The following is a 25,609-nucleotide window of genomic DNA, read 5'->3' on the forward strand; positions in this document are numbered from 1 at the left end:
ACACCTACGATAATTTTTACCCGCACTATTTGTTTGACCACCAAAAACCCTACACTGGTACACCTATAACAATTTTACCCCAAACTAATTTTTTTACCACAAAAAACCCCAAACTGGTACAACTATGACAAATTTACCCTCCATTAGTTTTCGTTAAATTTTATTATCAAATTGTTAAGTTTGATGATACCTGGTAGTTGACAGGCATACCAGTTTGGGGTTTTACCCCTCCGTTTGTCGTAAGTTTATAAATTTATGATTTTTCGTGATATTAATCCAATTTAATACACTAACAGTGGGTAAATTTGTCACAAATATATCAGTTTGGGGTTTTTAGAGGTCAAAAAATTAATTTGGGGTAAAATTATCACAGGTGCACCAGTTTGGGGTTTTTGGTGATAAAAAAATTAGTTCGGGATAAAATTATCATAAGTGTACCAGTGTAGAGTTTTTTATGGTAAAAAAAATAGTTCGAAGTAAATTTGTCATAGGTATACCAATTTGGGATTTTTGATGGTCAAAATATTAGTTCGGAGTAAAATTGTCACAGGTATACCAGTTTGGGATTTTTCGTGGTATTAACCCTTATTAGTATCAGTATCAGAATTACTAACTTCAGGGTTATAGTGCCACCTAAGGTAAAAACGTAGCCCGGGATACTCTTCCTATTGTTAAAGTCACCACCAAGATCTACATCACCAAAACCTTGTAAAGTTACACCTAACATGTCTCGTAGCTTACTCTTAATTTGGTCTTAGTCCTATTCTCCTAGCATATCAAGCAGAATTCATCCTGTCTCCACACTTTCACTATTTTTCCTTAGCAGACTTCTTCATGAAAGCATTTATTTCTTCTCGTAAACAAACTCACCCTTTGGTTATTTTTCAAACTCAAGTTGGTTTGTTTCAACTCAACTTGCTTGCGTTTGAGGGCATGTTAGCAATATTAGGATATTTTCTTGATTCGGCATATCTCTAAGGATTATGCTTATATTTCCTTTGATAGTGCATATTATGTTTATCTTATTAAGTTATCCAATGAAGCCTATAGATAGGCTCATGTACTATTTATCAATATATCGAAATATACACAAATTTCACAATTCTCTCTTCCGCATCATTATTCTCAACTTATATTATGAGAAAATAGATCTAGCAATTTGTTGAGTCATTTAACTTATTAAGGCACCTCTTCGGGACAACTCAGATTTGGACTAATCCGCACAAAAAATGACTTCCACAAGACAAGTACCATGAAATTGATTTAAAATGACTATGATTGAAGAGTCAACGTAGACTTGAGAGCCAGACTTTTTGAAGAAACATACTCAGATCTACGCACCATTGAAGAGCGCGTTTGTTTGATAAAAAAGTTTTCCTAGAAATCATTTTGAAGGAAAGTGCTTGATTTTCTTTTGTTTGGAAATATTCTTATAATTGAGGGTAAATAAGTTTTAGCGTTTGAATTTCGCTTTTGAAAATTTTCAAGAGATAATAAGCAACTTGTGAATTTGAAATTAGTTGGCACTTGCGAAGCAACAGTGTTTTTTGACACATAAGTTTTTGGCCTCCAAGGTCTTTTTTCACATTTATAAGATTTAGAGATCGAATTTGGCGATATTGTTGGAATTAAACTCCTAACAAAAGGTTTTCTGACGCCTAAATTTTGGCTAGCTATTTGGAATTTTATCGCATAGAAAATTAAGGATTAATCGTTAACTCCTAAACAAAAATGTTAAAATTAAATCGCATAGCATATAATTTTAGGAGCATATCTGCATTAATAGTTAAATAGGCCCCCATACATTAGCATATTTATTGGACCGGCGGTAGTGAGTGAGCATAATTGTTCGGATCGGGCCCACGTAGCAGCAAAATAGGGCTAAACCCATTAGAAGGCTGTGGTGACCGCACCCCTTACACGCCGAAGTTCTAATTCTTTAAAGTGAAAGTCTTGATTCATTGACCCATGTGGAAATTCTTTCAATCTCACGTGGGCACAAGATTTTCGGCAATTAAGAGAACGGAGACATTTCTTGTTGTAAAACAAGAAATAGAGCACCATAATAGGGATCTTCACGGTTGTTTTGAAACAACCGAGACCAGGCGGGTGCCTGTTTCTTGTTGTGGAGCCCTTGTTGCTGCATGCTGCGCTGCCGTGCACCGACGCCTGCTTCTGTTCCTCGCCGAGCGCTGCTTTCCCTGCACCAGCCCTTGATTAGAGCTGCTACCCGGCCGGACCTGACCTGCACCAACGCAAGGAGGCCCAATGCCCGATCCTGCGCGGGTCTTCTTCGCTGGTCCGAACCCGTCCCTTATAGGCGACAACGTTGTAGTCCATTGTTGCTGATCAGACGACACACTCAGTCGAGCCGTCCTGTCCCAGGTGCGGCACAGAGACACCTCCTTGACGACAACGAAGTTGCTTTCTTTGTTTTGCAGTATTGTCCGAGTCTCTGTGGTTGTCTTAAGCTGAGTGTCACCGAGAACCAAATCGGCTGGTCGAATCTCCTTGCCATTCCATCTCTTGGACCAATCACCTCCGGCACCCCTTGGCCGTGAACCACCGTGTCCTTGCCGAGCCACCTCCGCTGGTCACCACAGCCTGATCTAACTCCGTTGAAGTTCAAATTTGGAAAGTTATTTGCAAATTGAGGTAAAAATCTTATCCGAATCAATTTGGATATTTTATTGCCTCTTTTGTGCTTATTGTTACCTAACTTTTCATATTTGAGTGATTGGCACAATATCAATTATGATTAATCTCCTAATTTGCAACGCGATATAATCTTTTGATTCTATTAATAAGCTCTGAGATGGAATTATTAGATTGCGCGGTTAGAAAATTTATCTTGATCTTTAAGCCCTAATCTATATTGATTCTATTTTTGCGAAAATAACAAGTTGAGATTATGTTTTGAGTTTTGAATTGTTGTCATCTTTGGTGGATGATATTTTGCTTATCTTTGATTGCTTGTCTTATATATAGAAAATACAAAAAAATTTATGTGTTAGAAATAGATATGATAATTAAGATACTGTTGCATGGTTTAGATAATATTTAGTTTATTGGGTAAAATCTTTCCTAATTGAAATAGGATTTAATCTAAATTATTTCCTAGTGCAGAATGGATAACCTTCATTTAGGGTACTTTTCATTTTAGCAAATTTTAATTACGAATTTTAAAATATAAAAACATAAAAAAGAGTCATCTTAATATAAATTGACAGGACAGATTGCATGCTTAAATTAGGGTGTTTATTAATTACGAATTTGAATAAAAAAAATCATATGCATGTCATGTAGTTTAGGCCATGTTATACTGCTATGTCATGTGCATATCCTGTAGTTTCCATTTTAAGTTCATTTAATTAGAAATTACACTTTATTAGAACTAAGTTATGTACTTAATTAAAATTGCATGTCATATAGGTTAGATTTAATTTTATGATAAGAGAAATCCCAAAAAAATAATTGCTTGCTTTGGTGTGTGTAATTTCTTGAGTTGCAACTTGTTTACTTTATTTATCGATTGTTATTTTTAATGGTTGCACACCTACATGACTACTCCCTGCATGTTAGAGTCTATGTTAAATCAATTCAAGCTGCTTGCATATATGTTAGAGTAATTTAGCGTAATCAAGTCCCCGAATTTATAATCTCTGGTTCGTAGGACTAAAGTAATTTACCAATTCTTTACTTAGGTTTCTAATCGACTCATCATGAAATAGATTAGTGGCGACTCCTAGATAAAAATCATAACTTGAACCTAAAGTTGTGAATTGGTATGGATTTAGGAGAGCCCGAGCTAGGTTTAGGCTTAGTAATCCACTAGCCAACCCCTAGATGGTGCACTTTCGGGAGGGTCGCAACAAAAGGTCTGACCAAAAAAAAAAAATTCCTAACAAAAGACATTTACATTGTATATTTGTCTTGGATCATGGAATTTACACTACATATTCCCATATTAAAATTTCTCGTTGCATTTTCTTACATTTAGCAATTAGAGGCATTGTAGATGCAAGATCATTGATCCTGTAACGAGAACAATTGTTGACGAAGTTGTCGGAGCTCTCGAATCCCTTAATTCATAAGGAAATTGAACCTTTCTAGCATCATTCCCTCCCTGGTCCTAATTAAACTAGCCAAGAACCAGTTGACCAAGATAGGACCTAGCCAAGGCCCATTCGAAAACCCGAAAAGGTTAGTCAGGGACTGCCACTCCCTTTCGGCTCGACTCATGGCCAAGTAAAGATAGGTCTAGGCGCGTCGTCTCTGTCTCCCTCACTCGTGTACCCATGGATGCATGCATGAGATCATGTCATTTGGGGCATGATCCCCGTGCCATATTATGTCCATTCCCTTCCTCATTTAGCCTTTCTTGAACCTGGACCAAGTTGAAAATTTAACTTACGAGACTATTCTACATTATGGGAATTAAGTCGAGGAAAAAGGAAAATTGAAGTGGAAGAGGAATCTCGTGCAGCCCAAAAGAATGAAAATGGGGAAACAAATGGGGGAGGTGCCAGCCGAGAAAGTCCAATGGGGAAGGACCAAAGCAAATAGAAGAAAGAGGGAGGGTTTTGGGGCCGATAGTCAAGGATCTGATTGGGCATCATCAGACCATTCACGAGGGAATTAGGGCGGGCCAACCAAAAAGGAAGGAGGAGGAGCCTGAGCCTAAGGCAAATAAGGAGTCTAGTAGATTTGAATTCATGATCTCCTACTTTGATATCTTGTGAGATTTTATGGAACCACTACCAACTGTTCTAAAAATTTAAGCTGTTAGATGAAATCGTGATTTTTTATATATATACATTCTAATATACATAGAGAGCAAGAAAAAAAATAAAGAGAAAATGCCAGGGTTGGCATGCAGTCACATGAAAACAAGTTCATATTAGGGTGTGGTTCATACTCCTCATCAATAGGAAAGCACGGGGATAACAAGTTCGTGTTGAGCCCATAAATAGCTATTGAGTATATAAAATTTATTTCTCATGTAATTGAAGGATGTGACAAAGAGGTGGAAGGTGCTAAACATAGGAGAATCTTCTGTTGGATGTAGCCCTAGTTTAAAGGTGAATCGGGATTAAACCTTGTGTCATAATTTTTCTTCCTCGCATTTACTCTCTATTTTATTGTGTTTGTGCAACTAATCATAACATACCACACTCATCGATTGTTGGTCGGCATGCTCTTAAATTTTGGAGAGATCTCTACATTACCTGATTTCTCATACGACGGTCGCAAAAGTGTTAAGAAAGGTTAATGGGTGAAAAAAAAATTAGCTACAAGAAAAAAAACATGTACACGCTAGTGTATACAAACAAAGGCAAGTCTGGTATACTCAAAGGTGAACATGAGAACCTGTTAGCGGATTCTGGTTTAGAGAGAAAGACAGGGACACCATTCTCGTCTGAGTGTTTCCTATTTTCAGGCAGTGGTATTTTCCTTGACCGAAATGCTTTTCCATTGACTTCATCATTTTCCAAGTAGCAAAACAGCCGGAATTTTGAAAAACGGTTTAGGCTAAAAACTTTTTTGACCGAAACAAACGCAACCGAAATTTAAGGCCCACCATAGAAACAGATTGAAGAACCATTCTTTTTTTTTTTTTCTCTTATTTCGTATTTTATCCTAAACCCGTTGGCCATTGCCTAGTCTCATCTCAATAAATCAATGTAGTCATTTTTCAAGAAATCTATTAAAATACAGTTTCAATCCCATGTCAAAAGACATATGGATCTATAACATTGTTCTTATAACAACTGAATCTATGTATCTTGTCAGTGTCAATGATAAATCTTGATTCAACTATCTACACATTTGTAATTATTTGAAAAGAATAACATATGGAAGCCCTCATCAGGAGATATTCAACACATACTTTTTTATTAGAAAGAATATTATGAGGCTACCCTCTTATTTTAAACTTTATCGTATTACATAAATTTTTTGAATTTTCAGGTCTATCAATCGGCAAGATTGCATCAAAACTATCCTATCGACAAGCACAGGGTAATGTTTTTACCCACAAACTGACCGATGCGGCAGTCAAGTAACGTAAGTGAAAAGACTGAATTTTTCTTATCCTGCCTAAATTATTTCACACTATATCTTAGGGTGTGCAAAACGGATGGCCCAAACCGAGTACCGCCCGGACCAGACCGGCCGATTGGTCCGGTTTTCAGTTCCAAGGAGAACTGGACTGACCAAACCGGATTGACTACACATATAATTTTTTTTGTGATTATATTTAATCGGCATGAGGAATGCAATTCCAATTTTAGAACATATGTGTAGTCCACATGGGGAACACAATTCGTTATCAAATTGGCTCGAATTGCACACTTGTTCTTGTGATTTTGTATAGCTAGCATGGGGAACACAATTCTAATTTCAAAATATATAGAATCAAGTAGTGGGAAAAAAAAATAACCGGTTCCATTAGACCGGATTAGAACCAGACCGAACCACCGGTCCGATCCCTAGTTCCCAATTGTGGGAACCGGTTCTCCTAGTCCGGTTCCTTGTTCCACCTTGGAACAGGACCGGATCGGGAACCGATCACTCCTACAATGTCCCCATCGAACGAAACTTTTGGTTCCAAAGTCAACCCTTATGTTCTTTAACTACTATTCTCGACATGAATAACCGGCCTTTTATATCTGAATCAAGCAATCGAGGATTTCGATCTTTTGGTTCTTATTTATTGGTCCATCATGGGTAAAATCACTTAGAGAACTTGCACCTCGAGAAGCGCGAGGTTTTAGTTTCGATTTTCAATTGATGCATCCTTTTGAGCCTGAACATGAAAAAGTAATTCATATGTGTGAATGTTTTAATCTCGATATGGATGACTTGTCTTGTGAGTGAATCAGGAAAATGGAGTCAAAGTTGTATACGAAATTAGGCAAGAATTTTAGTTGATTACTATTTACACCTAGATATGATCGGGTTATCGATAAATACGTGCTTGGCACGTGGGCATGAATGTTACTGTTTACACCTAAATATGATTGGGTCATCAATAAACGTGTGCCTAGCACGTGAGCATGAATGGTTACACAGGATATATGTGCATGGTGTTTTATTGATAACCGTAGAGGATGACGTCTGATCAAACGACGATGATGCACCTTAGTGATATCTTCTCAGTTATTGACACATGGTGATGTGGATATTGGCAACGAGCAAATGGCAAGATGCTGTTTGAAGATTTTTAGAGACACAAGGAGCATAGTTATATGGTTAATAGTTTAAAGAAAAGCAATCAGAAAGTAATGAAGCCATCAATAGAGGAATATAGAGGCACGCTTGCGAGGCAGTTGAAATTACGAAGGAGTGGATGCATGTTTTTGGAGGAAACAGTTGCCATTTGAATATTCGACCATGTGATTTGAACGATAGAGCTGCAGAGCAATACAATCGTGAGATAGTTATCGAGAGGCAATCACCAATGACCACCAAAACAAAATTGTGGAGGCATTTAGGAAGATAACCATTCAAGAAAGACAATCACGAGATAGTGGGTGGAGAATGCCAAAGAACAAGAAAACATTGAGACGACTAAAGAAAACTGCCCATAAATGATACAACTACCGAGAACCGTCGAGAAGAAGTTATGGCAAAACCATTATGAATACCGCCCGCAAATCAAACAAATTTATTATCTTTCAGTAATTTTACTCTCATGTACTGCAGTTTACTTTCCTAGTTATAGCTATTAGATTCGCATCGTCGATTAAATTCCGATATGATATCTCTACGTTCTAGAAGATTGTAAAAGGCACAATGGGGGCAATGCCCCCATTATCTGTTTGGACTGAAATTGAGCAATTAATCTATCTAATTGACAGAACCCACTGGCTTAGAGTTTATGTAGGATTTGTATTCAGTACGGTCTTCTATAGATTGAGAGTTGATCAATGTAGTTATTTTTCCACGTGAGGTACATATTAAAAATTGCTTCCTGCTAACATATAAAGATTACACATCTCAATGATCACTCATTATAAGTATGAACTAGGCTCAAACACTTGCCATCTATGCTCGAATTGGTACGAAGAATGCTCCATTGGCTGTATTAGTACAATGAATTTTGTTGATTCTGTGAGGAAATGCCCACTAGAAGAAGGCCCTAGTGACCGGAACAAGATGAAGTGCCAAAGGACCCATCCGCAGAGCATCCATGGTCACCGACAAGATTGCCCCATCAAGTTGTCTGACTCGACTCGAATTAACCCTCACGGACCAGGCATTAGCATGAGCTACTACCAGGACCAGTCCCTCTCTTGGCTAGAGGACTGGTAAGCCATAAACATATTGAGTAATTAGTACTGTGATGCGTTACAATGGGTGAAAAAACTCATCTCGAAAAGCCAACTTGTTAGGAAAGAGAACCCAACCCATTATAAGTCTCAGGATATCTCCTTAGTTGCCCGACGTGGGACTTTGCCCGCATCACACTCATATTCAAATTTTCTTTTTTTCTTCCATGCCATATTGACCTGGGCATCAGAGTGTTTATCCAGGGGTATCCAACAAGACGTTAAGGAATCCCAAAGGCAGGCTTCCTAAGGCTCAGATCAACCACACGATTAAAAAATTTGAAATTTAATAATTAAACACTCCATCAAGTGATCAAATAAGATACCAAATTAGGAGGAATCAATATGTCGAGGCACCAATGTCAATGCCAATTTGATGGCTACATACTATTTAATTCTGATTCGATAGTAAGTCATCAGAGTCCCTAAGCTTTGACAGCGGAAATGACAAGGAATTGGACTTCAACGATCAGAACATCGTTTTTAACAAACACGTTGTCCCGTTTTTGGAGATCCTCCATGGGCATAAAGTCATCGTAAACCTTTGGAGATGAGGCGCTTAGCCAGTGACTAGCTGCAATTATTTTTAATAATGTAGATGAAGCCATGTCACCAATTAGTATACTCATACTCAGTTTGGACTCATGAAGAGAGATAGAGAGAGATTTACAAGTTGAGAAGTCATATAGATGGGCTTTGAGCCTTTCCAAAAAGCCACTTGAAGTTTTCTCATAAAATAGAAATGATGTTCTTTTTATGAAAACTCTGGAAAAAGTTGATGTGATTTAAATAGTATTGCTTATATGTATTTGGGGAGGTCGAGTCTAGATAGGGATTGTGGCCTGTCCAGGTGTAAACACCTAGGGAGCTCCACAGTTTTCATGCCTTGTTTAACGTCCCGATAGCCGGACACCCCCACGCCCATCCCCACCATGACCCGGGGGTTCCTCTCCCAACCACCCTTTGGTTACATGTTGGGAAGCTATTCATTGAGGCCCTCCCCCTCCGCAAGTTTTCACCACATGTTTTTCTTTCCTGGTGAGGGGAATATCCAGAAGTCTTACGAGAACAAGCTTGCTCCCAGTTAAGCCTTTTAAGGTCATGCTCATGATCATAATATTGCTTATATGTATTTGCATTAGTCCATTTGTTTTGGATTAAGCAAAAGTAAAATAGAAAAAAAATATTTTTTCGTCAACACTAAAAATACTATTCGAAATTCAAAGATTATGCGAAGTTATATGCAAATTTACGTGCCGATATTTGCACCTTGTAAAAGTTTTGAGATTTATGGAATAACATAAGGTCAAAGTGTGCGCTTTGTGAGAAAAGTAAAACCAAAGTAAAAGTTAATTCAAACATGCCTATTACAAAGATAAAAAATGAAAACATACCTTTTTCCTCCTTATGGTTACCATTAAATTGGTTCCGAACACGCAGATAGAATTCTGCGTACACTTTCCTCTTCGGAGGGAGGTCTTGCACTTGTAATTTCATGGACAGCGACTTCCGTTCCGTGGGGACATTGCCTTTGGTATACACCGATAACTTCCTACACACGATAATGACAGTTAAACAACGACAGATTTTGGCCAATTCAATTTACAGACGTAAGCAACAAAAATAAATTTTAATAACGGTAAAAGGCTTTTGCAAACTTCTAGTCCGGGAATATACCATTTGCTCTGCCCGAAGGAAAAGGCATAAGAGCGAGGGTCCTTGTCCAATTTGGAGAAGTTTTTCATCTTCCAAGTGAATCTCTGGTTTGGCGGGTCTTTGATTATGGTAAGAGACTCCTCTTTCCCAGTAGAATTGAGGACAAAAACCTCAGCCCCAAATGCGCAAAAGCCATGCAAAAGGTATCCATTTGAATCCTTTTGGAATGTTTCTAAGGAAAGAAACTGAGAAAACCCCCATTGGGTCTTCTTGTCATTGAAGGTCCTCACTGTCCCATCAGCATCTACACCCAATTCCACAGGTTGATATAACTTTGTTGTTATTTTAAGCGATGATGATGTAATTGGAGTTGTGACTTCATTAAATTATGTGATGATCAACCTTGGATGGTCAAGTAGTCATCTCGTATCTTATCATGCACAAAAAGCTTGTAGTTAACGTGAACCTTCCAATCGGGAGGAAAATTACTTGTCTCCTCGATGGACAAGTACAAGGAAATGTATCCGGACCCTTTAGTGTGCTTGTCTCCATTAGGGTAAAGTGACAGACTCCTGAAAAGAGCAAATTAGACGTTTAAGTATCTATCAGTTGATTAAGCATTGAAGTTGTATCTTTACTTAGATGAATATATGTTAAAAAAAAAGGAAATTCGAAAACTGACCATTTGTAGCCCCCAGCTTCAAAAACCCTGGATTCATACTTGTGCAATTTTGATACTGTGGAAAATGATTCTATCTTCATTATATAATGAGCTGGACGAAGTTCTCTTTTGTACGGTGCGGGTGCTGCGAAACAAACAAACCCCGTTTAAACACAATTGATTCTGGAATGGGGATAAAGGTTATTTCAATCGGTTATTTTAATTATGAGTCTTAACATTAGCTTTATAGGAAGTACTCATAGGGACTTACCAATACAAAGCAGGCCTAGGCATAATTTAGTATACTTTAATGCTTCTTATGACTTTCTTTATGAGTGATTATATTCACATTAAAAAGTAGAACCCAAAAACTTCAACTAATAGGTGGAGGAAAGTCACATGTATATAAATATCATATAAATATTGTAGGCAAGCAATGTAGAATACTTTAATAACCTCTCTCACGTACAAACCAGATCAGAAACGGCATGTGTAATTTGACGATCGGAGGGATGTATATGCAAAATAAATTAAGGCAGAACCTGGCTTTGATATAATGTTAGAAAGTCTAATCCATATACTTAAGTCATGAGGTAAAGGGAGACCACATGTATATAAAAAGCATATAAACCCCGTAAATCACATGTATATAAAGAGAAAACAAGGAACGAAAATAGCTCAAAGTTGATAGTTTTATCTTGGGGTAACCTGAGGGCTAAATAGGAGAATTGCACACATTTTATATCCTAATTCTTAGATTCACTAAAAAAGTCTCCTTTGGTTTCATGACAAGGAACTCTCAAATGGATTCCATCATTCTTTCCTTTTCAATTGTTCGGATTGTAAAAATTTGGTCACAAAGGAGAGAATACTTGTCATTCACGACTGTGAATTTATCCAGCGGCCGATGGCAAATTCTAGCAATCAACAATTTAGGATTAATGACAAAGTTTGGCTACCTGCAACAAAGTCTGGTGGCCTATGGTAGAGTCCAGCAGCCTGCAACCACCGCCGCTGACCGATGGTGGAGTCTAGTTGCCAATGACCTTCGCTGACAACTAATGGTGGAGGCTACGGACCGCTAGCAGCGGTCAACGGTGGACTTGGGTTTTCATTGTGTTATGCTTATAACAAAGTGGAATGATATCCCAATCCTAACTTTAGCTAGGTAACATGATTTTACATTTTATGAGTAAATGTATTTCACATAGAATCCAAATCCGAGCTTAGATCTTTCTCCACACATGAAAATAGTTGGAATCGGAATCCTATTTTTTGAGGAATTACATTCCATTGAACCAGACAAGACAAAGCGCATGGCAAGGTGAACTCATACTAAACACTCATGAACGGTCATGAATGTAAAAAGGTCTTATATTTCTGTTCTAGCATTACTACCAAATAAAATTTAAAAATTTGAAAAGCAAAAGGCATGAATTACTAAAATAACAACACAGACTTAGGTTAAGACAAAATGAAAATAGAGCACAGAGACGAGAGATAAAGTGAAGTACCTGACATGTCTCGTAGCTCTCTCTTAGCGCTTCGTTTGTACCTCTCTCTCTCTCCCTCAATTTGGTCTTAGTCCTATTCTCTTAGCATATCAAGCAGAATTTCATCCTTTCTCTGCACTTTCACTATTCCTTCCTCAGCATTTCTTCATCAAAGCATTCCTTTCTTCTCGTAAACAAACTCACCCTTTAGCCACTGTGTTTTGAAAGAAAAGAATCTAAACTTTCTCATCCTCATTAGCTGCCTTCAATCTCAGGACTTCCTTACTTTCCAAATTGAGTCTAAGGATTCTTGTGGGCTTCTGCCTCACTTTTTGTATCCTCCCGAATCCCAAGCTGGGGGAAGCTCCCTCTAGGGCGTGGTTTGGGATTGCCTAGAGTTCATTGTCACTAGGGTCCTGTTTTCGGGCAGGTTCCACCCATACGTTTTTTATTTTAATGTGCCCATGCGTGCACATCTCACTCTCCCCTGTTGGGTAAGTATCTTTTTCTTACCTACACCCAGCTAATGCCCAACTTAATTTTTACATCTCGTGGACCATATGTGATTAGAATAATTATTATGACAGAACAAATTTCTGCACGTTTCCTTGGAAAATTTTGAGCTAGGATAACTTTATGCACGTTTCCTTCTATGATTTTTTGCTTCTTGTTTTATTACCATATTGGTGATTTTGGTTTTGGGTGTAATGAATAGTTACGAGAACATTTAATGTGAAATAGAGTGACATGAATAAATGATTTCCTGTGTATTTTTTTTTCAATATAGTACTTAGGAACGTGAGTAATTTTTGGTTAATAACACGCGGAATGCACTGATCACAAAGATTACTGTTGTTAGGTAGGATAGATGGATGTAGGCCCCGTTTGGTTCAGCTTTGGGAAGGGGCTTTCGGCCTCGAAAGCCCCTTCCCAAAATGCTGAACCATTTGTCTTGCTTTCCGGACTCGGAAAACCGAAAGCCGCATTTGGAATGTCATTGGAATGTGAAGCCTATTTTTCCTTCCCAAATTGCCCTCACTCAAATTTCAATTTTCCGGTTTTGTCACATCCTTTGTTCATCTTCTTCCCGTGGCCGGCGAAGGGCTGGTGAGGGCAAATCCGGCCGCGACGGCCGCTGGGGAGTCGGGCGATCGCCTAGGCGCCGTCGCTGAGGTCGCCTGCGACCGCCCAGCGCCCATCGCTCTGGGTCGGCGGCCGCCCTGGAGTCGCGCGACCAGCGGCGTATGCGACCTATAGGCGACCGTCGCCCTGGGTCGCGCGACCCGTGCGAGCGCCGCGCCGGGTCGCGCGACTGTGCGACCGCCGACCAAGGCGACGGCGCTGGGCGGTCGCCGACCCCAGCGGCCGTTGCCTAGGTCGGGCGGCCGTCGCCTAGGTCAGGCGACCTCGCCGGCCCCTGTTGGGCCTTCGCCGGCTAGATCCGCCCTCGCCGGCCCCTCGTCGGTGAAGAAGATGAATAGTAATAGGGGCAAAACCGGAATATTAAGAATAAAAATTGCCAAAGCCCTTTGCAAAAAAATTTACCAAACACTACTTAGGCCAAAGTAGTTTTGCAAATTTTTTTTTACCAAACACCCCTTGTATTTCCCCAAGTGGCTTTCACCTAAAGGTATTTGCACTCCCCCAAGTTGCATTTGAAAAGCCGAACCAAACGGGCCCGTAGTCCGTTTGTTTAAAGCTCTCCCAACTTCTAGGGAACTGAACTCTCTTCTTTTTAGGCTTCGAGTTATTGTTCTTTTGGCAATGGTGGCAACTAAGTTCTTGGTAACAAATCAAATTGCTGAAGCACTAGGTGGAATGCCAAGCAAAATCATTAGGTTTTTCTTGCAGTAGAAGTTTATGACAACAATGGGACTAAGATTTCTGTTACATGATCTTTACTTTGAATTGTTTGTTTTGGAAGTGGTGGCTCTTCATTAGTTGTTTTCGCTGTCTTGAGTATACACGTGTTTCTGTTATATGTTTTTTGCAGCTGCTGAAATGACTAATTTCTTATTATTGTGGGGAGGTGCATTTGGTGGCAAGCATTGCTGATTTTTTTGCCTAAAAGTTGGAACTATTCTCTAAGAATTTGGTTGGTCGCCTCTCATGACAAGTAGTAAAGCATGACATAGTGGAATATATAGAAGAAAATGGACTGTTAAAATATCAAATGCCAAAATTCGAAAAAAAAAGACGTCTTGTTAATCATCACTTTTAGGTTCAGATCCAATTATTGAATGAAAATCTAGCGTTTTTGCAAAAGGATTTCAGTTTTTTGGGAAAATTCGAATAGGGAAAAGAAAAAAGAGTAGTAATTTATTTTATAGAAGTTAGTTACGACACAATGATGGTAATTAAGGGGTGCAAAAACTCTTTTATCTAATGCAAACTGTTTTTCGGAAAAATTATCCAAAAGGTCCTAAACATATTTTACAGCCATCAATTCTGTCGTAAACTTTTTAATTTGGTCAATGTAATCCTGAATCTTTTTACGATTTTATAATGTAATCTTTCTGCCTAATTTAGGCTAGAATTCAACAACGTGGCGGTCCGTCAATGTCGACTGGCTATCATACATGTTCGACACGGGTCAAAACAATGTAGTTTTGCAATTTTTCCTTTCCTTTCCTTTCCCTTTCTTTGTTCTCCACCGGTTGTTCGGGGCTTGATAGTATTTTTGCTTGCCCCAAACTGTCCTTGTCCTCGCATAAATCTAGGCGTGACCCTCGCCGGCCATCAAGAAGGCCTATCAACCTTGACGATCGAAAATTCAAGAAGATGAAGATAAAAAAGAAAAAGAAAGAAAATGAGAAATTAAAAAATTAAAAATTTCTCAAAACAATGTCGTTTTGAGCCCCGTCATACATGGCAGATTGCTAGTCACATCACGTAGGATAGCTGGCACTGACTAGGCCGCCATGCCAGCGATTTCCAGCACAAATTAGCCTAAATAACTATATGGGAAAACCGTCAAAATGTTTAGGACTACTTTGATCAAATTAGAAAGTTTAAAACTGAATTAGTGACTGTATAATAGATTTGGGATTTTTTTGGATAATTCTCCCCTTGTTTTTCACTTGCAAGTTTCCTATCCGTACGTGCCCAATGCAATTGTTTTGTCTAATTGGTATCAATTGGGAAGATGATAATACCATCGTCAAACTATCTTTTCAAACATTCGCGCCTAGATAATTTTTGGTAAGACTACATTTCCACCAAAATCCGCACAACTCATTGCTCTAGAAATGTTCAACATGAATATTGTGAGGACCACTGCCAACTGGTCCTATCAACAAAGCATCTTAATAGCTAAACATCCATGTCATTTCAGTCATAACAAGCAGAAGTGGAGCTGCGTAGTACTGATACTCGAGCCGAGATGGAATGTAAGGACTAGAGAATATGGAATGTGGAAAGAAGGGGACATATTGGCAGTGTTCCAAGTCAATTTGGTATAATGAGAATTTAGAGTAGATGTATCGATGCAGACTATGCTCGAACTCAATTAGATGTGTAATGGTAGGAGAATGTAAACTACATGGTTGGAGAAAATGTGCATGATCAGTGGGACTCAACATATGGTATTAGAGAGAGAGGGAGAGAGAGAGAGAGAGAGAGAGAGAGAGAGAGAGAGAGAGAGAGAGAGAGAGAGAGAGAGAGAGAGAGAGAGAGAGAGAGAGAGAGGTTCATTTTAGGATTTGTTGGGTATTGTATATGGTGTCCTTGACCATATACTAACAACGTATGGTCAGGTTTGAGAAAATTACCCAAAAAGTCATAAACATATTGCAATCGTGTTAATTCAGTTCTAAACAATTTCTTTTTGCCAATTGAGTCTTAAAACATTTTACATTTGTGCCAATTGAGTCCATTTAGCTAATTGTGATCAGAAATCGCTAACATAGACGTTGGCCATACTATGTAGAATGGCCGGCACTGACATGAACTTTTTTCAATAAAGATTCTATGTGAATTTGTACTCATCACTTTGGGCTTTTTGTTGAACTAGAGCCCCATTTTCTTCTAACACCAATACTTCTTGACTGAAGCTGAACCAAAGTTGCCTGAAGTGGAAAACAAAAATTGTTGGCATTTTTTGTTGGACCATACTTGGAATGCCATCATTTTTTTCTTTTGGATTATATCTTATTATACAACATTTATCACACTCCAGTTTTCTTATTAACGGATGATCTATTGCTTTTTTGTCGTTTATTAATGGAGATTAACTATGTAAGCCTGCATTATATGCACTCCTTGAGAGAAATTATTATCTCTACTTCTTAAACAGAATCTTTCGCTTCAGTTTAGACGTGGGGGGCTAGGGGCGAATGCTCTCATCGAAGAAATGAATGAATGAATTCAAGTTATGTGTGAAGCGGGCTCACATCATTTGATGTGGGAGGCTTACAAGCTCCTCTCATGATCTTCCTATTACATATTAAGCTGATGTAGGGTGGCTCTTGGTAATTTTAGTGCTAATTCACGCCTCATGAGGCGATGCGACCGCAATGGTGAAGAGTTAGATAGTGTTAGGATTCAACACACAATCATAAAGAAATAGAGAGTAAAAGCAAAAAAAAAAATCGAGACACAAAGTTTTTATCTCAATTCACCCTTTGATGTGGGAGCATCCAATTCTATGGAATCTTCCTTAAGTTCCAACTTGATTCCATCAACGAGCCCAGCACAATCGATGTTCATCCTAGCCAAAGCTAATTTTGTTCACAACTTGCTTCGATGAATCCAGTATGAAGATGCTAATTAACTACCAAGTTATTGTCAATTATTGACTTAGCCAATTCAATATCGTTTCACCAATATTAGTTGTTGATTTCGATGCAGATCGATAACATATTGATGGAAGGTTGATTTAAGCAAAATCCTATGACATTTGCTTATTTATTGAGATAATTATCCTTTGGTCAAAGTTGATGGACAAATGTTGGAAGGTGATCCGCAAAAGCTAAAAAGTCAAGATTACAAGTTTCTATACATTTTCCAAGTTTCTCGAACTTTAATTCCTTTATAGTTCTCAAGTCCTTAAATATTTGAGTAGTTCCCATGTCTCTTTCATGTTTGGTGATTTCCTATGTCTTAGTCCCTCTATATAAAAAGGGGATAATGACACAAACAATTCCTGAACTTTGGCCCAATATGCAATTTGGTTATTAAACTTTTAATTTATTCAATGTAGTCCCTAAACTTTAGCCTAATATTCAATGTGGTCCTTGAATTTTTAATTTATTCAATATAGTCCCTATACTTCTGGTACATGTTCAATTTAGTCTATGAACTACATGAAAATATTCAATGTAATTCCTGAATTTAAATTAATGGAAGGACTATATTGAACATTTTCATATAGTTCAAGGACTAAATTGAACATGTACCAGGGACGACTTTAAACAAATTAAAAGTTCATTGACCAAATTGCACATTGATCCAAAGTTCAGGAATTGTTTGTGTCATTTTCCCTAAAAAGAGGATAGTTCTCTATTGAAACGCAGACAAGACTTTGATGAATGAAAATAAATGAGATTTTCATCTGTGTGAGTGAATATTTTGGAGAATGGATTACTCCTATTCTAGTTTCTTTATCCTTAGAGAGTGAATTACTCCTTAGTGGTGAACCAAGAAGTGGTTTATCCTCGACTAGTGGTTTTCCTTTAGGCCTTATGGTGAGCTTCTCCTATCCTGAAGTCATGTATCTGTGTCGAGTGGCTTATCCTTTAAGCTTTGGTGGCGAACTTCATCCATCTCAATCCTCATCCCTAGTTGGTGGTGCATTATTTATACCTTGGTGGTAATCGTATTCAATCCTGTATTTTGCAATTTACCCATCGACAGCCATCCCACACATACCCATCCATCCATACACATTACCTAGAAAAGTCCCCATTTCCGGAATCACTCGCCCACGCATGTATTGCCCTTAACTAGGACTATGTCTAGTAGAGGATTCCACTATAATTAGTAATTCGTATTTCTCTATTATGTCCCTCAATTACAAGAGAAATGGAATATATATAGGTAAAGTAGTTATTCATGGACCCAAGCCCAAACTACCAATAAGGCCCAACAAATAGTCTCAAAGTACAATTCCCACCTCATGGGCAATGCGGTTGCCTTGGTGATAAGGTAGACACTCCCGAGGTGCAATTCTGCCTCATAGGCGATACCAGCAATATTGGCGACGAGTTAACTACCCAAGGAGATGCATGGTGTTGGATGGAGCTCGCGTGACTTAATTACGAAAACAGTGCATGATGTACGTAATCACTTACCCCAATTCAAATGGAGCAGATTCTATACTAGCCTAAAACATGATATATTGGTTCTTATTCTCATCAAAACAGGGCAATTACAGAGCAAGAAGATTACCTGGTTTATCGGTGGTACTAAAGCTGTGAAGAACACTTGAATTAACCATTAAAGCTCTTACGGATGTCAACTAATGAAATCAAGGCTAGTGAGGGATTCTCAAGCGACATTTAGGGTGCGTTTGTTTCACGAAAAATGAATAATTTGAAAAATATTTTCCTAAATATAATCACTTGTATCGCTTCCAAAATGAATTGACAAAAAGTATTTCCATCATCCACAAAAATGTTTAGATATAAATTATTGTCGGTGATTAAAATATTTTTCATTAACTAATTATTTCAAATGATACAAGCCATCATTTTTTGGAAAATGTTTTTTAAATTATTCATTTTTTGCAAAATAAACAGAGCCTTAATTACTTCAAGATTCTCCGCCATGAAGCAGGAGAGAATAGAGCGTGTTCAGTGCTCTTTCGAATTTGAGGATGGCAACGACGGGACAATTGGAAAAAGCTGTGGATCGATTTTTGTGAGTGTCTCTCTACTCTCGGATGTTATTGGTATTCTACTCGTGACGTATTTTTAGAAATGGTGCTCTGTGATGCGTCTAATGTCCTCCCCTTGGTGTAGAGTAAAATTTCCTTTTATAGGAGAATCTAAGGTTGTTGTGGAGAGAGAAACTAGAGAGTGCCTAGGAAGGATGGACACTTTTCGGTAGGGGTGAAGTGGTTCCAAGATAGAACTTAAAACTTAGAAACCTAATAAGTGGGAACCTACAGGTTTTAAGTTCTAAGATATGCAAGATAGGTCTTAGGTTTCAAAAATTGGGGAACCTATTTTGATAGGTAGGTTCCAGGTTCTAGATAGGTGGAACCTAGAACTTGGAACCTAAAACCTTAAACAAGTTTTTCTTGTTTTTTATTTTACCTATATCTTCATGTGATCCTGCGGTGTTCCATTGCATTAGATAACAAGTGTATAACCTGGAACCACTAGTATGAGCTTTCATTTTATGACTAGTTATTATTTGATATTTTTCGTGTGTCTAAAAATAAGTTATGATCAGTGAATCGTAGCAACAAGTGGTGGTCATCAAAGATGATGATTTACTGTAATTATTCAATTAATAATATAAGTGGAACCTATGTAGACCTTGGAACCAACCCTAAAACTTGTGATAGGATAGGTTTCAGGTTTCAAGATATATAGGGTAGCTTCCAGGTTCCAAAAAATGAGGAACCTATTTCTATAGGTAGGTTCTAGATTTTCAGGTGGAACATGTATGAAATCTAGAACTGCTCACCCCTACTTTTTGGAAACCTCCGCATCAGTGTCGGACATGTCGGACACGCGAGCAACTCATGGTCAATAGGTGTCAGACATTTGACACATGGTCAGCGCTCCAGACATGCCAGCTACACGCTAGTCCAGCTTCCCGACACACTATTATTTTAAACATTTTCAATAAATTAGGGGTCAAAATGTAAATCTTTCAAAAATGTATATACTTAAGTCATATATCCAGACACCCCAAAATTAATATACCCAGCCAGCCCCAAAATTAAAATGGTGGATTAATGTTTTTAGTATAAATTCATTCTAAGCTCTTTTTATTATTATTATTATTATTATTATTATTATTATTATTTATTTTTGGATTTGAATCAAATTAATTTAATTGAAATAATCATAAAAATGATAATTTATCATCTATATATAAAAATATACATTTCATATACAATGTGTTACAACGTGTCGGAATTCTCTAGTTTTTTAGAATGGCACGTTATGTCGTATTACGTGTCGATGTTGGTTCTACTCAAGAGAGAGCCAAGGCATCATCGACCGCGTGCACTGATTTTGTTTTGTTCATCATTCCCTCCCACACGCACATTCCTCGTTTAATGGGCTGAGGTGGGTCAATTAAAATGGGTTGGGCGACCTGAGAGATCGATCTTTGGGCCGAGTTGAATTAGCTCTATTTATACCAAAGTGATTGATGGGCTAAGGGCATAATTGAGTTGGCTCTTTCTCTCTTTATTTACTTATTTATTTGATTTACTAATATTTTATTTTTTTTCCTTTTTCTATTATTTACTATTTACTTTAATTTTTGCAAAAATGCCCGCTTGGCTTGTCAGTATAAATACAGGTGTCAACAGACATACATTTTAGGATTTTGTAGGTACTTTATATCGTGTGCCCGATCATTTGTGATTATGTTTCATTATGTGTACGGGACATTTTATGAAGTTAAGTTAGAGAATGGCGAATATGTAATGTAGAACCTGAGATACTTTTCTTATGCTCTGTTCTTCGACTTATTTCATTGGTCGACGTCGGCAAGACTATAAGCAAGAAGTATAGAGCCATCTTTTTGAGTAACCAAAAGTAGCAAATTAACACTAGAGGAAATTGTAACATTTTGGAAGAAGTTCGCCGCGATGTCGTCGTGGACATGTTGGGTTAAAGTGTGCATATAGATTGCAATTTATTTAGAGAAATAAACCTCCCAAAGACATAGCTTTTAATTCGGACATATCCTTACAAAAGATATAGCTTAAGAAGTATGACATCGAACGAGCAGGAGAGATAGATAAAAAGTTTTCATCACACTCAAATGAAACATATGTAGCGACCAATCCAATCTCAGTCACATAAAGCATGGACCCTCTTATTTATAGACTTGTACATAGTAAATCCACTCAAATATTACACTAGCCACTTGCTTCTTTTTACTTAATTTTTTTTTATAACAGAGTATCCGAACTTTTGTCTTGACTAATCCCAAAGGACACACACTATGGGTCCCGTCCACGTGCAATAACACAATCAACTGGTCCAGCTTTAGCTTCTGTTGAGAGTAGGTCGCTCAACACGATGTTCTCGCTCGATGCCGGCATGAGAGACCAAAGCCCACAAGTGAGTCACGAACTCCCCACCCATCTTCAAGTGCTCCGCGTGTGCTTTCGCATTGTTCGATGGAGCCACATACACCATAAGTTCCGCCCAAAACTCGGCCAATACCTTCCAAATAAACTGCCGACCTCTTTCTTCTTTCAGCAATTCCTGCCCTAACTACGCGCCCTGCATTATCACTCTACCGTTATTATCCATTGTATTACTGATCCTGTTCAATGTTCGGATTCTTTCTTCTCTTGTCTTGCAGGCTTTGAGCAAGCATCTTGTTTCGATAATGATTTCATTGAAAGCATACTCTGAATTGTGAGGGTGATCAGGTAATAAGTTCGAATAGAACGTTACCAAGTAAGCGAGATATTTGGATAAGCTGGTCGCCGTAAGGTAGTCCGGATCTGAAATCAAATATGATATCGGCACCGAGTGCTCGAAAATACTTGTGGCGATGTGCCACACAATTATCACTTGAGTTTGCATCTCGAGCCTACATGCCCACGCAAACTTATCTGCCACATTGTTTCGTCTCAAAGAAGCTTCTCCATTCTTCAGTGTCTCGGGATTCGACATTAAAGAACGGACAACGGCTTTTTTCACTTCCGAGGACAGATTGGCGGGGGCGCTGTGTTTTTGACCGTCCCTTATAAGATCAATAAACATAACTGTGAAGGAATTGTATAGCCACCTCGGAGGGTTGTAATCATACGACTCGAGAAGCGAGTATTGGCGAAGTTTCCTTTCCCAAGGCTTCAGTAACTGCGTCCGGCATATTAGTCCTATCACCTTCTCGATCCGTTTGTTCTTGTGCCACGAGGGATTTTGTACATAATTGCATAGCAATGACACTTTTGCCCACTCCGAGATGGCCATGAAGAAAAACTGCACAAGCTCCCCACATGTAAATACTATTAGAATTAGTGCCGTCACGAGAACGTCGATGCTCCACCCGCCTCGAGTAGCCAGTTGAAGTTCATCTTTATGTCTATTTGAGTTGTACTGGAAACAAAGTCCAATCGTCAGCAGAGAACCAGTGACCATAAGTAAGAGCTCTATAACCTTTATTGTCCAACCGGTTGGCATGAAGATGATCGGGTATTTGGTGTAGAAAGAATCGAAAAGAAAGGAAAGCTCTAGCTCAACGACCCTAAATGCTCGCTCGTAGCCTTTTCCTCCGGCATACAAGTGCTGAATCAACTTCCACAGCTTTTCATGAGCTTGTTTGGGCAATGAATGGCCGCCAAATCTTAAACAAAGAAGCTTATAGAGCGAAAACGAGAGGCAAATATCCTTGAGCTTGCTGTCTTTGTCCCCACCGTCCGATCTCAAAAGCCATCCATCGCATTTCCACACCTTCTCGATGGTGACAACTCTGTCAGTGATTTTCAATGACTCACGGTAGTTCGGCGCATCCCATTGTGCTGCAGCTTCTCTTTCTTTCAACTTCTTTAATGGCGTTGAACTTGTCTTTCCCACTTTCACAACATAGTTGTATCCTCTCATCTGGCAAGGGTCGAGATCGCCCTTTGACGACTGGTGCTCAGAGCTCATGTAGTCAGCGATCAATTTGGTGGTCATCTGTCGGCCATACCCACTCGCACTAAGGAGAGATGCTGCTCTATTACTGAACTTGAGCGGCACCGTTAGGCCTAGAATAAATAGCACCGAAATCATCCACGACGTGATCCCATACATGAACAACAAAATGATTACCCCGGTGAACTTGATCACATATTGCCAACCATAGTTCTTCCACCGCTCGCAGTCCTCAAGGCTGTGGACGGAGTAGGAGTCTGAGCTCCCAAAGAAGATCATCAAGAAAATGGCCCAAACTGGTAGCATCTCGTTTCGGAACGACGCTTCGGTTATGAGACCGAGCGTGTATGCGATCAGGTAGCTCGAGAGGGTGTATGCTGCCCATAACGGGATCCTGAGCTTCCAGTTGTTGTGCCGACACCTTGACGAGCCGAAGATGTTGAGCAAGATTAGTAAAATGGCTATGAGGCACACGAGAAGTTTGATCTTAGCCAGATTTGCCTGCGGAGTGCGCAGATTCTTCGTGAGCGCGGTGGCCTCAGGGAGGGTTTTGTTCCCCGCTCCCTGTTGGCGTCTTTGCAAGTCCCTCATGTTCGTGAATGACGAAAGATTTTGTATTTTGGGTGTGCAAAGTGTAAGAGAGAGCCAAGAAAGCTAGACCTTTTCAGAAAATGGGTTGGAAACGGAGGCGCTCCGTATTTATACTTAAAAATTTTCGAGTCTTCATTTGATATTTACGAGTCGCTGGCTTAAGCGCATGTGCATCATCCTGAGTGTTAAAATATATTTCAAATTTGAGCCTACGAATGAAACCTGACCCGAGATGAGGATTTCAAGCAAAATAAGAAAACGACAAAAAAAAAGGAAATTGACTTTCCTAATGAGCGTTGCAGTTGCACTCAAGACTTTGACTTTGTCTTGGATATGGCAATTTCCTATTTGACGAATTGGAGTCAGATTCCCTTGGCGGTGCCATACAATATTTATTTGTTTAAGGGCTTGTTTCGGAGAGTTGAGCTTGCACGTGTTTTGTAAGTGACACCGTGAACAGAGGGTGCGCTATTGTTGTCCCAAGAAGATTCCTTGAAGCGCCGTTTTCACAAGGTGTGCCGCGGGTGCCAAATTTCCGTGCGACATCCATAGGTGCTGGGTGCTTGGTAGTGGGTCTTCGAGCAGTGAATTACACAACCAATTAAACCTTGTGAGTTTAAGATTTGTATAATTCTTTCGTGAGATTGAGAGATCATTTTGTGAGGAATTACGGGCCAAATATTGTGTGAGTTATTGGGTATAATTGGGGTTTTGGAAAATACTGAAAGTATTTGAGTGACTCGAATTTGGTTGTAATCTCCGTTGTATCGTTTGATCTATAGTGGAATTTGTTATTGTTCTCCCTGTGGATGTAGGTCACTATGACAGAATTACGTAAATTTGGTGTACGATTTATTTTCTTGTTTTGTCAATTTTACTGTTCGATCGCTTGCTTCGCAACAATTGTTGAGATGTACGTGTGAGTTGTGTTAGAGAAGTCCTACATCGAAGAATTAGTGTGTTGTTGAGTAATTTGGCCCATAACTTATTGGCCACCCAAAGCATTATGGACTTCCATATGGAACTTAAAAACTCACTCTAAAGTGAAGATTTTTTTATGGAGCATATGCCAAAATGCAATTCCTACAAGAGAGAATCTGTGGAAGAGGAAAATCTTACCCGACCCTGTCTGTTGTCTTTGTCGATGCGAAGTGGAAACGGTTGAACACATCTTCCTGCTCTGTCCCTGGACCCAGAAAATATGGTCAGCCCCTAACCTGCGATTGCAAAATATGTTACAGGGAATAACCCGTTTTGATGCCTGGATAGCGAGTATAAAAGAAAATCAGAACATAGTTCCTTCCCTTGAAGAGGTGGCTTCGATACTGTGGTGCATTTGGGTTGCTCGCAACAACGCAATATTCAGAGGCCAAGACCCGAATGCAGAGGTTACTGTTGAATCAGCACAGATCTTGCAAGAAACCTTCAAAAAATGGGATGTTCAGGCTTCGAAAGATGGAAAAAACAAGGAACCATCAGCTTCTCTTACCTGGGTCACACCGGAGAAAGGCGAACTGAAAATTAATGTTGACGGCGCTCTTGGGAAGGGAACGACTGACAGTGCCGTTGCGTGCATATGTCGGGATTTCACTAGGAGCCTCGTTGCCGATCACACTAGATCGGTAAAGGCCTCCACTCCAGCGCAAGTCGAAACCCTAGCTTTGCTTGAAGGTCTTCGGTTCGTACAGAGAAGGAGTTTGGGTAGAGTTTGTCTTCAGTCAGACCGACCAGATTTGATACGTGCTCTTACCTCCGCAAATCAGCTCCCCTGGGACGCGCGTTTGCTTATCAAGGAATGCACTTCCCTTCTCGCGGGCCTTCCGTCTGTTAGGCTTGAATTCGGCCCAAGAAGTTCTAATATGGTGGCTGATTGGGTTGCGAAATCTCATAAGAATCGGTGTCTTCCTCGTGACTGGATTTCTTTTCCCCCACAAGCCCTTTGGGCTTTGCTATGTAAGGATGCCCCCTTTGCGGGCCCCGTTGGTTAGAACTTATATGATATAAATAAAAGTCTCGTTTTCGACCCAAAAAAAAAAAGCCTAGTGGCTCGTGGCGAAGTCTAGCAACCTGCGACCAACTTCGATGACCGATTACAGA

At 39.2% G+C, this 25,609-nt stretch overlaps 2 protein-coding genes and 1 long non-coding RNA gene across 3 annotated transcripts; all 3 read right to left on the reverse strand.

The window, feature by feature from the left end:
• Positions 1-8,639: 8,639 nt before the first annotated feature.
• On the reverse strand, positions 8,640-12,320 carry LOC115687213 (uncharacterized). Its single transcript, XM_030612697.2, has 6 exons — positions 12,165-12,320; positions 10,672-10,795; positions 10,392-10,561; positions 10,011-10,293; positions 9,728-9,885; positions 8,640-8,907 (listed from the first exon to the last, which is right to left on the reverse strand). Exons 1-6 carry the CDS (start codon positions 12,169-12,171, stop codon positions 8,759-8,761), a joined length of 891 nt encoding a protein of 296 aa, XP_030468557.1. The 5' UTR covers positions 12,172-12,320; the 3' UTR covers positions 8,640-8,758.
• A 9,230-nt stretch (positions 12,321-21,550) lies between these two features.
• LOC115687188 (uncharacterized) lies at positions 21,551-23,512 on the reverse strand. The gene has a single exon (XM_056318415.1). The coding sequence runs from the start codon at positions 23,510-23,512 to the stop codon at positions 21,551-21,553; it is 1,962 nt and encodes a 653-aa protein (XP_056174390.1).
• A 1,266-nt stretch (positions 23,513-24,778) lies between these two features.
• Positions 24,779-25,225, reverse strand: LOC130140092 (uncharacterized). Its single transcript, XR_008818087.1, has 2 exons — positions 25,002-25,225; positions 24,779-24,935 (listed from the first exon to the last, which is right to left on the reverse strand). It is a non-coding gene; the product is annotated as an uncharacterized LOC130140092 (long non-coding RNA).
• Positions 25,226-25,609: the final 384 nt, after the last annotated feature.

This window comes from Syzygium oleosum, unplaced genomic scaffold, assembly GCF_021117445.2.
Source record: "Syzygium oleosum isolate NSW1041296 unplaced genomic scaffold, Sole_v2.1 Sole_v2.15, whole genome shotgun sequence".
Classification (NCBI taxonomy): domain Eukaryota; kingdom Viridiplantae; phylum Streptophyta; class Magnoliopsida; order Myrtales; family Myrtaceae; genus Syzygium; species Syzygium oleosum.